We start from the raw sequence: 16,985 nt of genomic DNA on the forward strand, positions 1-16,985 counted from the left end.
GTGGCCTGCCATGTCCCCGGATATGAATCCGATAGAGAACTTGTGGGCAGAATTAACACGTCAAATCGACCACTTGGACCAGCAGCCGACCTCTGTGTGTGAATTGCAGCAGGCTATTGTCACTGCATGGCAAGCGATTCCTGTCCAAACCTTGGCAAATCTCGTGAACAGCATGCCTCAACGTGTACGTGCTCTCCTGAATGCTCGTGGGGGTTACACGAAGTACTGAACTGTAATTTTACTGTCCGTAATCCCAGTCGTAATTTAACTTTTGTTTTTGTTAAAAAAATTTTTGGCTAATGTGCAAAATAAAGAGATACTTCTGGAAAACGTACAGAAGTTTAACACAGTACTGTCCATGAATTGAGTTCGATATCAGTTTACATCACTTTCAAGGATCAATTTATTTGTTTCGAAATGTCAAATGTGGTTTTTGTTTCTTTTAAAGGTCACATTAACAAAATCTAGAATAATTTCAACATAATTCCAATGAACTTTTGGTTCTAAGACATCTTGAAAAGTAAGTTCACCCCCACCAAAAAAATATTCCATATGAAATGCCAAGTCTGTATATATATATATGTATGTATATGTGTGTGTGTGTGTGTGTGTACATTTATATATGTGTGTGTGTGTGTGTGTGTGTATGTAACTACGTATATATACATATATGTGTGTATGTGTGTGTATATATGTGTGTGTTGTTGTTGGCTGTTATCCTCATATGTGGGTTTTGAAGGTGTAACGGAGCGCTCCCAGATCTCAAAGTTGCCACCTCCGTATGCGTGCGTGTGTGTCACGTATAATATGCATAAATCAATTATATGTGCATAATCACATAGCAATATGTGTGCATATAACCTGTATTAAATGTGTCACGTATAATATGTGTATAATCACATATCCCATTAGTGTGTGTGTTTGTGTGCGTGTGTGTGTGTATGTGTATATGTGTGTACAGGTGTGTGTGTGTGTGTGTGTGTGTTTGTGTGTATGTGTATATGTGTGTACAGGTGTGTGTGTGTGTGTGTGTGTGTGTGTGTGTGTGTGTGTGTGTGTGTGTGTGTTTAAACCTTCACCCTCCTGAAAGCCCTTTTTAATTATAGGTAAACTGCAGCAAACCTTAACTGGACAGAAAATTGTATACTCGATATTTAAAGATGACAACAATGTTTAACAAATTCTTCAATTACTGTCTTCCCGAAGGTGGACCTCCAGCCAGAGGGCAGGCTCCGTTTGTCTGTACAACGAGTGCACGATACCAAAGGTAGAGCTCAGGAGTATCGATCTCAAAGAAATGTTTCTACCCTTTAGTTTACACCGTTACTCCGGAAGGGTGGATTCGAATCAATGGCTGTAACATTGCTGGTCTGGACTGTTCTGGTTTGCGGTGCGCTCAGCAGCCCTGCTGCGCTGAAATGATAAGCCTCGGATACAGGAGCAACTGATTGGCTACACGAACGAATAAAAACATCAGCTAGCTATCTCCAAACTATTTCCGAAATATATGGGCTTTACCTGCTTAACATAATATAATCACGATCATCGATTATTTTATCCTTCGAGACATCGGTCTGCCATTCCTATTGTTCCCCATTGTTGATTGTTCACCTTTCCACCTTTTGTTGTCAAGCCTTCACCTGAGCCTCAACATCTGCATGAACAAATGAAATGGCTGTACCAATCCTGTAGCATGATTGAGAATCAAACAATTATGTTTCAATAGCGATTTTAAGATTATTGATTCCACATTATTGAACATTTGGATTTGGTGTTGTCACACGGTAGATGGAAAACTATTGTGCTTGAAAAGTCAGTAGGATGGAGCTTCGATACTTTAAAGTGAATGAAAAAGTTGCTGGATCACAAAATCCACATGAGGAATGTTTCACATTTTTAGCACCGTCTGTCTGTGGAGATTAATTCATCAACTCTTTGGGGACTAAATATAACTCCCATTCCATTGCAGACATCTCATATTAACGCTGAGTTAGCATTTCATTTACTGATGATTAAATGCCTGACAACTAAGAATTCATATGTTTAAACATTTTTTTATCTACAGTGGTCAAGGCTCATGGAGAAGCTTGTTACATTAATTAAGTATGAGAAAAGGACATTAAGATGCATCAGTGTATTCTGACATGAATTACAAGCACATGAATTTTTTGTTTTTTGTTTGTTTGTTTTTGTATACAAGATCGAGGCTCGTGTAAGAGCTAACATTAATCACAAAAAAAACGGACACACAAAACATACAATAACGGGAGCGGGAGACAAGATGGGGAGAAAGAGGGGAGCACACAAGTACAACAGTAGAGAACAGGGACATCGGGAGATCTGTGGAAGGGAGAGGGATTGGGGGGAGGAGGCATGGGAAGGGGGAGAGGTATAAAACACAAGGACACTGCTAGGACTTCCAGTAAAAAGTCGGTATTTCAAAAAAGTGGATCTGGGGTGAATTAACGGGGGTAGAAAAGATCAAGGTTTTGGATGGGGGAAGATAAGAGATGGTGGTGAACAGCTGTTTTAAAGACCTGGAGGGAGGAGTGGGATTGAAGAGAGTGAGGGAGTTTGTTCCAGAGGCGGGAGAAAAGAGGAATGAGAGAGTGAAGGTGAGCAGAGAGTCTTGATTTTGGCAATTTTACCAGAAGAGGGTTGTTGGCAGATCTTGTGCGATCTGTAGGAATATTTGGGGGGAATGTAAAGTAAACATTAGTAAACAATGGTGAAATATAGTATTTGAACCTCGGATCCAAGCAGCAGGAGTTTTGTGCTCAGATGGGAACTCCAAACCAGGCAAAACAACAATCTATTTAGCGGACAGGTATTTCGACAGTGATTTGATCATTTAATTTGTCCCGCTGGCTGCATCATCACTGAGGCTGTGACACTGATACAGCGTCTCTGCACATTAGAGCAAGAATTTGGAAATTGTTCAGGATGCCGGTGATAACTCACCAACTCTTTGTCAAAAGACACCAGCAATCAATGTTGGCAGACAGGTCCCAGCGTAACATCCATTTGAGGAATGGCACACTCAATGAAGCAACACCCTGCCTGCCAAATGCCCCAATGGTATTTTGTAGGTGTATCGGGAATCAAACGCAGACCGTCCAGCTCAAAAGTGACTGCATTACCTCTAAGCTATCCTGCCCGCTGTAACATTGATGTAAACAATCTCAATTTGAACTAGAGAGTTCATAGAACACCTTACTCCATACAGTGTTCAAGAACATAATTCAATCGAAATAAAATAATGATTTTCAAGGTTGGAGAAAAACTTCAGTAAATTTACTGCCATTGATGCAGTCTTATACTCCACCTTATTTAACATGTCCGAGTACTGCAAAGCTGGAGGTTTTTGGAAGCAGCAAAAAGGCAATTTGTGTTCTCCATTGTTCAAGTATATAATTCAATTTAAATAAAATAAAGATTTTAAAGAATAAAGAAGAAAAAAAAAGAATTCTGCAAGTTACTGCCTTTGATGCAGCGTAATTTACACCACCTAATTTAACATGTCACATTAGTTATTCATGCCTGTTGTTGGTGTCCTTTATGACGTCCTTAAAAACAGCAAGTTTCCTGTTTGGAATGATTTTCAATTTTGTTTGACTGCCAAACATGCAGACAAAGTAAAACTAGACCGATAGACTAACAATGGGGTAGCCGGGCTTGTATCTACTGAGTGAAAGATCTGCTTTTTCCCTGTCATGTGACCAGATCCTCAGCTCTGATTGGTGGATGTTTGTGAGGGACATACACCGGATGGGCAGCCAAACGCTGTTCCGGACGGCAATGCCCTACGGGCTTCGCCGTAAAAATATGGCTGCCGAACCACGTGACCGATGAAGTCATCAAAAAAAAATTCTCCCCCAATTTATACCCGAGATCACACTCAGAAATTTCATACTGATCGGATTCGGATCGAGCGTTCTACTTCAAAGTCAAATTACTGCAAAACTACAAGTTCGATTTCCGATTCATGTTCAAAATATAACATTCAATCAAAACAGTTGTTCGTCGATCATAAACCGATGCTTGTAGACGGACAGACAGACAGACAGACAGAAGTGAACCTGTTGCTCATGCCCACTTTTCACTTCACGTGTGCGTGGTAAATAACATTCTCATTCCTGCTGCAATTCCAGACCATTCTGTGGTTGCATTTGGAATATAATGTCGAAAAACAGACACCGACAATAGATCGACGCTTGATAACCACCATTTACATCAACATGTCAGGTTATGGCTGATTCAATCTAACCCATGCATGTGTGTACATTTCAGAAAACAGCAAAATGGCTGAACCTTCAAACCCACTGAACAAGCGACGAGGTGCCATTAAGCAGGCGAAGGTTCATTACGTGAAAGGCCATGAATTTGTTGGAACATTCTTCCCACAGCCGACATTCTGCTCCGTCTGTCGAGAGTTTGTATGGTAGGTCCAGCAGGAAAAATAAAACATCCCTTCCTTCCCACCCTCCCATTACTGGAACGAGTAATTAAGCTGCATTCCAAGAGGCACTTTGGGTCACATGATTCATTACAAATACTTCCTGCAAACGCAAGTTTTTAGATAACGATTCAGTTCTTTTTATAACTAAAATGAGGTGTTTGTATTTGATCTAAAAGTGCTTTAACAGTCGCTAAAAATGCACCAATAAACATTCTGTGTGTATAAATTGATACATATTGTTACTGTAGCGGGAAATGAACCAGGGTCTGAATCCATGCGCGGGTGGACACAAGGTCAAATCTTTCACCTGCACGGTCACCAATTTAACAATGCGTGGTCCTTGGGGGCCGTATGCCATCTGCCAGGTAAGCAGAAAATATATTTACTTTGATTTCTCGACGCACAGAACCTCCAATGAGGCTGTCACCTGCGATATGTTCGTCAGGTAGAAAGGATGGAGCCCAAGCGAGACTCTTGAAGAACCATTGCGTTTGTAAACCCTCCTACGAGGGTTTTCGTGCCAGTTCACAGGGGTCACGGCTTTACTCGCACCATGGTATCATTCACAATTCAGGACCATGCACCAGACTGACACTTCAGTAGTAGAACAAAAACGACCGCTCTGTGGTCACAACCTGCGACAAAATCCGACGAGAACGGCACTCAGTAGAGAGCATACCTCCACCTGCTTGGCCATATCACTCAATGGTGAAGAAACACTTAAAAAATTATAATAGCTGGATCCGGATCCGGATCTTCGCCAAAATTTAATCGATTCTTCCTTGTTACACACACAACCTGTCCACCATGTTTCGTCCAAATCCGTCCACAACTTTTTGAGATATCCTGCAATGTATCGTTTTTGGCCCCATCTCTCCATGGTGAAGAATCACTTAAAATTTTAAATAATTCTCATATCCGAATCCATATTCAGATCTTCACCAAAATCGAATATACTTGTTCTTGTCAGACACACAACCTTTCCACCAAGTTTCGCCCATATCCGTCCACAACTTCTTGAGATGTCCTACTATGCATCGTTTTTGGCTCTATCTCCCAATGGTGAAGAATCACTTAAAAAATTATTGTAGCCGGATCCGGATATTCACCAAAATCTAATCATTTCGTCCTTGTCACATACGCTACATCTCTGTCAAATTTCGTCCGAATCCGTCCACAACTTTTTGAGATATTTTGTTCACAGACAAACGGACAGACAGACAAGGGCAAAAACATAACCTCCATCCACCTTTGGTGTTGGAGGTAATAACGGGCCCATTGGGAAACGCGCATTTAAAGTACTCTTTAAATCTCAATAATAATTTTTATTCGACGTGTGATTCGATTTTTCGGGGTCCCTCATCGTGAGTAACACACGACTCAAATAAAGCCAATGGAAATCTGACGCGACAAACCCGGGCAGAGTCCCACCCAAAAAAACAAAATGGCGGCCATATTTCATCTGGGTGCCATGGTGGGTGGAGTCGTGACAAATGTGGGTGGGGTCTCGCAGCTGTCTGACCAATGGGAGCACATTTCAAAAGCAACTCCCAACAAGAACATCAATACGGAGCCCTTGTAGACCTGCGCTACATCGCAGGTAAAATCAGGATTTATTGAAGAAAAAGGGTGGGAAGAAAAAGAAGCAACTCATGGAATATTTAAGAGATTTGTCATATACGAGTAATTAATAATGATACTCTCGACAGATTAGGCGATATCTTTGGCCCACAAGCAGAAGACAGTAAGAGAGAAGACAAGACGTAAAAGGAACCTGTACACATGCTATGGTGGCGTAACTACGGCGAGGGTGGTGAGCCTCATTTGGAGGAATTCCGGCTTGCAAGTTGTCGTGCGGCAGTCTTTTGCACAAGGGCCTGGTTCTGCACTACGCAACACACGCGAAGACCCCTGGCTCACCAGGAGTGCACAGATAGAAAACCAGTGCCAGGACGAGTGACATTTTCAGCCATTTGCGACCAGGAGACACACTGAGGGAAAGCATTGAGAAACTCGCAAGATACACTTTGCACTCTTGCATCACCTCTTAACCTCCATCCATCCCCCTTTCCCCAAGCTGGAGTAGCTTCCAAAGGATTCTCCACGGTGGGAAGGGTGTTCATACCATTCCGCCTCCTGTGGCTCACCGACATCAGTCCCGCTCAAGAAGGCGAGATAACTTAGAAAACACACCGACAAATTCCAATTGGGGGATGTTATGGAAAATTAACGGTATGGGAATGGCAGGGTTTAGACATATACATATAATAGCGGAGGAGGGAGGACTCCAGAAGTCTGCTAAAACATTTTAATTTAATAAAATCAAACAGTTTTGAATTCAAATGCTGAAACATTCATCGACACTTGTCTAACCATTCTACACAAAAACCAAACACATACTTGACATTTATTAATGAAATAACTCGTCTATCTTACTCCCTTTACTCCCATGGCAGTTCCCACAACAATATAAATAATTCCTCCAAGCATGGTTCATATAATATTTCTAACAGCTATTGATTACAATGTGGAGCTCTGCTTAAGTGCATTACTCTCCCTGAAATAACTGCTCGCTGAATGACATGTCTGACACATTTATGTCTGTCTATGTTGCAGGGGCCTCAATAAGCAAGGCTACCAGTGCAGAGGTGTGGTTGAATACTGTTGCTGTCCATGTTTTTTGGTTCATACTGCCATTCATTAATGTACTCGTTCATAGACATGAATATTATCAACAACAATTTATTATTGTTGTAATTTTAAAATTATTGACCAATGAGACAATACTCCAAGATGCTCCACGATTTATTTTATCAATATCTGACATCTGACCCATGCCATACTGTTTACAGAGCATTAATACTGCCAAAGTAGTTTATTGGCACGGATTATATACTGGGTAGCTTGCCATTCATTGCGTTCACAGAAATCAGTCAGGACAGCAATTTGGAATTTGTTCAGGGCATCGGCGATAGCTCGCCTACTCATTGCGAAGGACATCGTGGGAACTTTACCATCCACCAACTAATGCTGGTGAACGGGACTTCTTGGATGGGCATCCATCCAAGGAATGGTGCACACATTTATGAATCACCTGGTCTGCGGAACACCAGGACGCCAGTTTGAAGCTGGGTCAAGATTCAAACCTGGGAAAGATAGTTCAGCAGCGAGTTGGCATACCTCTATGTTATCCCGCAGTGCTTTTTCTATGTACAAGCAGTTGTGTGTGTGTGTGTGTGTGTGTGTGTGTGTGTGTGTGTGTGTGTGTGTGTGTATACAGTCACGTGAAAAAGTAAGTACACCCCATGTAAAGTTTTGACTTTTTCAACATATTTCAACATACAGCTATTTGATCTTCATTTCAACAATATTGATAGATAAAGGTGATATAATACAACAAATATCATGAAACATTTACATTTTGTAGTCCATTGTATCATTTAAATAAGCATAAATGCAAATTTCGCATGTGGAAAAAGTAAGTACACCCTTGGCTCTAATAGGTGGTATTGCCCTCTTTGGCAGAAACAACCTCAAGCAGGCGTTTCTTATAACTGTCTACCAGTCTCTGACATTGACTGGGATACATTTTTGCCCACTCCTCCATGCAGAATTCTTTCAGCTGTGCGATGTTTGAGGGGTTTCTTGCATGCACAGCTCGTTTCAAATCCCCCCACAACATCTCGATGGGATTTAGATCCGGGCTTTGACTTGGCCATTCCAGAACCCTCCATTTCTTTCTTTTCAGCCATTCCTTGGTGGATTTACTGGAATGTTTAGGGTCATTGTCATGTTGCAAGGTCCACCTTCGGTTGAGCTTCAACTTTCCGACAGATGGCCTCACATTATCCTCAAGCACCCTCTGGTACAATGAAGAATTCATAGTGGATTCTATGATGGTGAGCTGCCCAGGCCCTGATGCAGCAAAGCTGCCCCAAACCATAATATTTCCACCACCATGCTTTACAGTTGGTATCAGGTTCTTGTGGTCAAATGCTGTCTTTGGTTTTCGCCATACATGTCTTCTGGTACTGTGGCCAAATAGCTCTACCTTTGACTCATCTGTCTAGAGCACATTGTTCCAGAAGTGCTGGTCTTTGCCTTGGTGTTCATTGGCAAACTTTAGTCTTGCCCTGATGTTCTTTCTGGACAGCAAAGGCTTCCTCCTGGCACACCTCCCATGTAGATCAAATTTGTGCAGCCTCTTTCTAATGGTAGACTCGTGCACTTTGACATCAACAGTGGCACGAGCTACCTGTAGGTCCCGTGATGACATTCTGGGGTTCTTAGAGACTTCTTTCAGCATCTTGCGGTCTGCTCTCGGGCTGAACTTGCTGGGCGGCCTGGCCTGAACAAGTTGGCAGCTTTTTGGAATCTTCTCCACTTGTAGGTGATCTTCTGGACAGTCGAATTATTGATTTCAAATTGTTTGGAGATCTTTTTAAATCCCTTCCCAGACTCGTAGGCATCTATAACCTTCTTTCTGAAGGCCTCAGAGAGCTCTTTTGATCTCGGCATGGTGACGCCGCACACTTCAACAATAAAGAGCAAACCAAACTAAATGTCTGAGGTTTAAATAAGACTGCTTCCTCCAAGATCCTCTCCAACAATGTTCTAATCATTTGCACCTGAGCTGGTGCACCTGATTCTAATTTTAGGTATTTGAAGTAGTGATAAATGTAGGGGTGTACTTACTTTTTCCACATGCGAAATTTGCATTTATGTTTATTTAAATTATATAATGGACTACAAAATGTAAATGTTTCATGATATTTGTTGTATTATATCACCTTTATCTATCAATATTGTTGAAATGAAGATCAAATAGCTGTATGTTGAAATATGTTGAAAAAGTCAAAACTTTACATGGGGTGTACTTACTTTTTCACGTGACTGTACATTTACAAATCTAATTACATGGCAGATCATGGGAGTAGGAACATCTTGTCAAGCTATTTCACATATCACCAAACCTGCATTCGTCACTCTGGACCTTCACCCATTGTGGATACAAATTGTGATGCGGACATTGTTTGCAGAATGTAATGCCGCCATCCACAAACGCTGTCTGGATTCCATCTTGGCCAAGTGCACAGGCACAGCAGCAAACAGCATACAAACCAAGGTGGGAAACATTTGGACTACATGTTAGCAGACTTACTTCATCAGTCATCTACCAATCAACAGCTTTCTCCTTCATATTTGGTCTACATAAAGTCAGTTGGTATCGGTTTATCATCTTTGTGAAAAGGTTGGCATGCCAATGGAATGACATTAGATTTATTTATGCAGGTGCATATCTTAAATTTATTTATTTTCCTCTTGCATTCCAATTCTTTGAAATACCTGTGTAATGCAGTCAACACAATATATTGTGCACCTATTTGGTCTTTGAACCAAAGCCTTGCTACGAGGACAAACATAACGTTTTGCCATCGATTTCAGATGATGAAAGAACGATTCAAGCTGGATGTGCCTCATCGCTTCAAAGATAAAACCTACCACAGTCCGACATTCTGTGAACACTGTGGCACCTTGCTCTGGGGCGTCGTCAAGCAAGGTCTAAAATGTGAAGGTAAGCCCGACTTGAACGTTCAATAATCTTCTAAACGTTTCACTATAATGTGCACCTGTATTGCTATTAGTTGTGGTTATGAGGTTAGTAAAATACTATTAGAAAAGGTATAATCCCCATAGATACCACATCTCTTAAATGAAGACCAACATGGGATAGGGAAGTGGAGTGGGGATGCTGGTGTGTAAGAAGTTAGAGCATGAAGAATAAGTCTTGGATTCCAAAGAAGAAGAAATTAAATGACGTTAAAGTGACCCAGCAATGCCCACATATCCTCCACCATGGTAAAGCATTTCAGTTAGTGACCTCAGACCCAAACAGCAAAGCTTAGACCCCTCCGAGGATTTTCGTACGCAGTGCAATTTAATTTGCTCTGCTTCTGTGCACCAGTGACTCATCCACATTTCCTGGGTGTTCCAGAATATTCTTGAGCAACACCGATATTTTCAGCCACGAGGGCAAGGAACAAAGATACTGGCTGTAAAATCTTATTTGAAGCCTTCACGCTGTTTGTAGCCACAACTGGTCAGAATACACCTATCCACCATCCGCATTTTTGTTCAGTGTCCTGATATGTTTGTTTGCTTTGTTTCATCCATGCACTGCAGAGTGTGGCATGAACGTGCACCGCAAGTGTATGAGCAAAGTGGCCAATGTGTGTGGAATAAACCAGAAGCTCATGGCCGAAGCCCTGGCTCAGATAGCGCAGCAGCAGCAGGTAAGCATGTATGTATACCTTAAATAATGCAATTTGGTAGCAGTTTGATTTTGAGCTGTCTTGGCTAATTTCAGGGTCGGACTCACAAAAAAATAATAACTATTCTGGGGCAGTGCCAGCAGGATGCTCTGCATCTCAGAGAACATCATCCGACATCAGGAGACAAAAGCTGGCCATCTCATTTATATCATGGTTGAGGGCATTCAATCCCACTATACCTTTTGAGGAACAGACCATTGTGTGCCACTCACTCCCCTGGCCCAATTCCATATGTGGGAGTCACTATATAATTTGAACCACCTGTAGTCGTCAAAGTTAGGGTAGATGGAGCATCGGGACAATGGACGGTTCATCAGGACAGTGCAGAGGTCATGCATTTACCTTTGAGCTGTCTGCTCTGTTATATTCTAGGCCAAACTATAACCTGGCGGAATGGTGTTTTGAACGCCGGGCGTTTAATCTCAGTGTGGCATCCCTTAAATGGACATCAAGCTGGGAGTCCCACCGAAGAGCATTAGTTGGTGGATGTAAATTATCTAATGGTATCATTCAATAAGTGTAGGCTAGTTATTGACTGCACCCTGAACAAATTCCAAATTTCTGCCGAAATCAGCTCTAATTAAAGGTTAGGCCTGACAAGTCAGTTCCTGAAAGATTTGGACCAGAATTTGCTCACCGCTGACACCACAAAGGTGGGATCAATTGTGGATGCCAACATACTGCAGAAGTAAAAGGGCATTGTCATCCCCAATTCTGCCTCCATGACCTTTATTACCCCCATTGACCTTTCCAAACCCGACAATCTTATTTGCCAATTTCAATGTTTCCTCCCCTTCTCCCTTTCCTCTTTTCCTGTTTGTTCATTCCCTTTACGTTTGTCCCACTGTCAATTCTACCTTACTCTTCCATGATCCTCGTTCCTTGAAATAAAAAAGAGGGTAATGGACCAAATGGCCTCCTATCATATCTAAATTTCCTTATTTTGAATGTCACTTGCAGGATTCATTCATAATCAATGATTCATCCTCATGCTTGAGTAATGTGGAATGTATAATAATTGAAATCAGAATTATTTCACGGATTCTTTTGAAGTACGACGTACTGCTTATTGCTGGGTTACCAAAGGTTACGTTGACAGTACAAGAGTGTTTGTTCTTTGAAATTACCAGATGCGTAAAGAGAGAGACAGTGTGAGCAGAGTTGGACCTCTGCTCCTGCCAGGCACAGAAACCCCTCAGCGTCCAACTTCAGTTGCCTGGGAAGAATTTGGTAAGGAGACCAGTAATAATTAAATAATAAAACCAGAGAAAATAAGAAATGCAAAGTGTTACTTTAATGATATTTTAAACCTTTGACGGTTCAAATCCATAAAAAATGGACAATACTTTGCTGAGCTACTATATATTTTAAAATCTTCTCTAATTTAACTCTCAAGTTACTTTTTTCTGAAATGTTAAAAGGTTCTACAGCCTCAACACCATGCCCAGGCACTGTCAATGTGTCGTTGCAAGAATCAGGTGGTGAAGTATTGCACCGACCACTGTTGCTGCCCGATACATTCAAGCTCCAAGAAAAAAGTCCAGAGAAGAGCAGAGTCAGAAACATAACACTGAACGACTTAACCCTGCTCAAGGTCCTGGGAAAAGGAAGCTTTGGAAAAGTAAGTGCAATACTGTACAACACTGTGGAGATTAGGTTTGCCAGCAAAGAAATGTGAACAATTACATTTTTCTTTGTTCTTGGTGTCTGAGGTTCATGGGAGAGCTTGTACCTAAATCACAAGCAGAACAAGGACAGGATGAAGCATCAATGCATTTTACATGAATTACAGAGACATTGGCAGACAGAACAAAATCAGAACAGTATCTGGGATTTCAACATGGGGTTATGTCATCATGAGCTACAGTCACGTGAAAAAGTAAGTACACCCCATGTAAAGTTTTGACTTTATCAACATATTTCAACATACAGCTATTTGATCTTCATTTCAACAATATTGATAGATAAAGGTGATATAATATAACAAATATCATGAAACATTTACATTTTGTAGTCCATTGTATAATTTAAATAAACATTAATGCAAATTTCGCATGTGGAAAAAGTAAGTACACCCTTGGCTCTAATAGGTGGTATTGCCCCCTTTGGCAGAAACAACCTCAAGTAGGCGTTTCTTATAACTGTCTACCAGTCTCTGACATCGACTGGGAGAAATATTTGCCAACTCCTCCATGCAGAATTCTTTCAGGTGTGCGATGTTTGAGAGGTTTCATGCATGCACAGCTCGTTTCAAATCCCCCCCACAACATCTCGATGGGATTTAGATCCAGGCTTTGACTTGGCCATTCCAGAACCCTCTATTTCTTTCTTTTCAGCCATTCCTTGGTGGATTTACTGGTATGTTTAAGGTCATTGTCATGTTGCAAGGTCCACCTTCGGTTGAGCTTCAACTTTCCGACAGATGGCCTCACATTATCCTCAAGCACCCTCTGGTACAATGAAGAATTCATAGTGGATTATATGATGGTGAGCTGCCCAGGCCCTGATGCAGCAAAGCTGCCCCAAACCATAATATTTCCACCACCATGCTTTACAATTGGTATCAGGTTCTTGTGGTCAAATGCTGTCTTTGGTTTTTGCCAAACATGTCTTCTGGTACTGTGGCCAAATAGCTCTACCTTTGACTCATCTGTCTAGAGCATAGTGTTCCAGAAGTGCTGGTCTTTGCCTAGGTGTTCATTGGCAAACTTTAGTCTTGCCCTGATGTTCTTTCTGGACAGCAAAGGTTTCCTCCTGGCACACCTCCCATGTAGATCAAATTTGTGCAGCCTCTTTCTAATGGTAGACTCGTGCACTTTGACATCAACAGTGGCAAGAGCTTCCTGGAGTTCCCCTGATGACATTCTGGGGTTCTTAGAGACTTCTTTCAGCATCTTGCGGTCTGCTCTCGGGCTGAACTTGCTCAAATGCTCAATCAAATGGGGCGACCTGGCCTGAACAAGTTGGCAGTTGTTTGGAATCTTCTCCTCTTGTGGATGATCTTTCAGACAGTCGAACGATTGATTTCAAATTGTTTGGAGATCTTTTTAAATCCCTTCCCAGACTCGTAGGCATCTATAACCTTCTTTCTGAAGGCCTCAGAGAGCTCTTTTGATCTAGGCATGGTGACGCCACACACTTCAACAACAAAGAGCAAACCAAACGAAATGTCTGAGGTTTAAATAAGACAGGTTCCTCCAAGATCCTCTCTAACGATGTTCTAATCATTTGCACCTGAGCTGGTGCACCTGATTCTAATTTTAGGTATTTGAAGTAGTGATAAATGTAGGGGTGTACTTACTTTTTCCACATGCGAAATTTGCATTTATGTTTATTTAAATTATACAATGGACTACAAAATGTAAATGTTTCATTATATTTGTTATATTATATCACCTTTATCTATCAATATTGTTGAAATGAAGATCAAATAGCTGTATGTTGAAATATGTTGAAAAAGTCAAAACTTTACATGGGGTGTATTTACTTTTTCACGTGACTGTATATACTCATGTGGTAATGCCAAACAAACCTTATTATGGTAATAGACCTGTCCAAGTGTGCAGCCTAATCCCAAATGGATCCAACGTTGTGAAACAGCAACATGTTGATGGTTGCTGCTGTTAAAGGGCTCGACCTTGAGCAACTAATAAAGTTAATACGTGACCTTGAGGGCCCTTAGTGCCCAATAAGAAAGAGAACAAATGGCAGAAAAAAAAACCCTGCGGACTCCAGTGGCCTTCTAGGCCTCTGGAAGCCTGTTGGTTTTATAATGAACCTACACATTTGAAATATGACAATATGAACTCGTGTGCAAGGAGCTAAGTTAAAGGCAGATTCAGGATTTCAAAAATGTAGATGCACAAGTCATTTTTTTTAATGTCAAAAGAAAACAAAACATGTTTTTGCATGTTTGCATGGCGATAATTGGATGTCCCTGATTACAGTCACTTAAAAAACTAGATCGGCACTCTTCGATATCGCAATTTCGACCGAAATGCCTCCGCCCACATCTATTACATAATTTTAATACTTGTTCCAAGTTTGATTCAAATCCCTTCAGCTGTTTTCAAGTGTCACATTTTTATCTGACATGACCTCTGACCTTTAATGCAGAAATCCAATCAGTTCATCTTTTCATGATAATATATACTTATCATCCATTACTGCAATGGTGATGGATACTTCAAGACCTGGGAGGACTCAGTTCCACCTTCTGAAACCCGCATATGGAGATAACAACCAAACACACACATCTGGTTTTTTTTTCATTTCTGTTCCTCACAATTCTATCTCTCTCTTTTACACACACACACACACACACACACACACACACACACACACACACACACACACACACACACACACACACACACACACACACACACACACACACACACACACACACACACACACACACACACACACACACACACACACACACACACAATTAATTGTACAGTATCGGTTGTTCCTAAACTTAAATAATTTAAAGGATTGTTGTAAATTATGTTAATTTCACAACATCCCATATTCAACTTTATTTAAATTGTAAACCTCAAACATAGTTTCTCCACCTTAAGCAAGAACGTTAACCCGTAAGCAACTGACTAGTTTCCCGACTGCATGGATCATCAGCTGGGCACCGTTCTTCCTCGAGGTTTTAATCCTTTCAGCCCAGGACCTCTCCAAACGGCGGATCCACAACCTCGATCATGGATCCACATCAATAGATGGTATATCAGTAGATCCACAACCTCAGTTGCGTCCAGGCAGTCAGTCAACCCATCAATGCAACATCACTTATTCCAACTTTACTTGCAATAGGATTTAATGTGTTATCATATATTTATAACTTTCCTTACACACTCTATAATATGATATCATTAAATCATTCACATCTTACCCTTAAATACATCAATTTACCAACCAGCATGACCACACCACCTACCTTTCTATCAAACTGCACTTCGAATGTTCAAACTGTCATTTATAACGGTTTTTAGCATGCTGCTGTATCCGAGCAACCACTGATTCCTCGCAACATTAATTTGTAATATATTTAATTATTATATTGTAGTGTATTTACATAAAGATCTCATGAATAATATTATATTGTACTGTACTTGTATTATATTGTACTGTAATATAATATTATATTGTACACTTCGAATGTTCAAACTGTTATTTATAACGGTTTTTGGCATGTTGCCATATCCTAGCAACCACTGATTCCTAGCAACATTGATTTGTAGTATATTTAATTATCATATTGTACTGTATTTACATAAATCCCTGGTGTTGGCTTAGCGGTTAGGGTGCCGGCTTGGGATCCTAGGATCCTGGGTTCGAATCCCGGTCGATCGCTGAATTAACGCCAGGGGGGTTGACTCAGCCTGTCATCCTTCCGAGGTCGGAAAATTGAGTACCAGCTTGCTGGGATGAATGATCATGGTGTGTACCCCGATTTAGAATAGGTACACCGTATCCCTGCACATCGTAAGAGCGTGACGAAGGGTTGGCGTCAGGAAGGGAATCCGGCCATAAAAACATTGCCTCAAACAGGGAACCATGATTGTCATGGGGTCCGCAAGGCTAACCCCCGCTCCAGCGGAGAAAATGGCCTTAAAACAATCATTCATATCCCAAGTTCGGTTAAATCCAATCACTGGCTCATCAGTTAGCACAGTTACACAATTTTTACCCAACGGGACTTCTGACCTTCAACATATTGACCCCATAATCTAATGTTTATCTTTACATCATTATACATACTTTTACCAAGTTTGTCTTAGTTCCCTTCAGCCATTCTTAAAGCGGTAATGAAAACCTATTACAGACTGTGACCTTTGACCTCTTGACCCGAAAATTAAATCAGTTCATCTTTGCATCATAGTACAATCTTGTACCAACTATGGTCAAAATCCCATCACTGGTTCACAAGTTATCATGGTAACAGGATTTTTACCTGACATGAACTCTGACCTTTGACCTCGTGAACCCAACATATAATCAGTTCATCTTTACCTTATTATACATACCTGCACCATGTTTATCATAGATCCCTTCAGCTGTTCTCAAGTTATCGTGGGAACAAAAACCTCATCAAGGACACACGGACAGGACAGCCGGATGGACCATCCAAAAACATGCCTCCGACTTTGCGGAGGAAAATGCGACTTTGGCGGCGGAAG

At 41.2% G+C, this 16,985-nt stretch overlaps 1 protein-coding gene across 13 annotated transcripts in view; it reads left to right on the plus strand.

The window, feature by feature from the left end:
* LOC137425119 (protein kinase C theta type) overlaps window positions 1-16,985 on the plus strand; it is a 54,169-nt gene that overhangs the window by 30,454 nt on the left and 6,730 nt on the right. For 6 of the 13 annotated variants that reach the window (XM_068113225.2, XM_078776333.1, XM_068113220.2 and 3 more), the window contains 8 exons: window positions 1,207-1,267; window positions 4,291-4,441; window positions 7,076-7,107; window positions 9,499-9,584; window positions 9,905-10,034; window positions 10,643-10,752; window positions 11,922-12,021; window positions 12,213-12,412. In XM_068113225.2, the coding sequence (XP_067969326.2) occupies window positions 1,207-1,267; window positions 4,291-4,441; window positions 7,076-7,107; window positions 9,499-9,584; window positions 9,905-10,034; window positions 10,643-10,752; window positions 11,922-12,021; window positions 12,213-12,412 (870 nt within the window). The remainder of the gene's footprint in view (window positions 1-1,206; window positions 1,268-4,290; window positions 4,442-7,075; window positions 7,108-9,498; window positions 9,585-9,904; window positions 10,035-10,642; window positions 10,753-11,921; window positions 12,022-12,212; window positions 12,413-16,985) is intronic. The other 7 variants (XM_078776332.1, XM_078776335.1, XM_068113223.2 and 4 more) reach the window with 2 other exon arrangements.

This window comes from Myxine glutinosa, chromosome 4, assembly GCF_964187855.1.
Source record: "Myxine glutinosa chromosome 4, kmMyxGlut1.1, whole genome shotgun sequence".
In the NCBI taxonomy this organism is placed as follows: Eukaryota; Metazoa; Chordata; class Myxini; order Myxiniformes; family Myxinidae; genus Myxine; species Myxine glutinosa.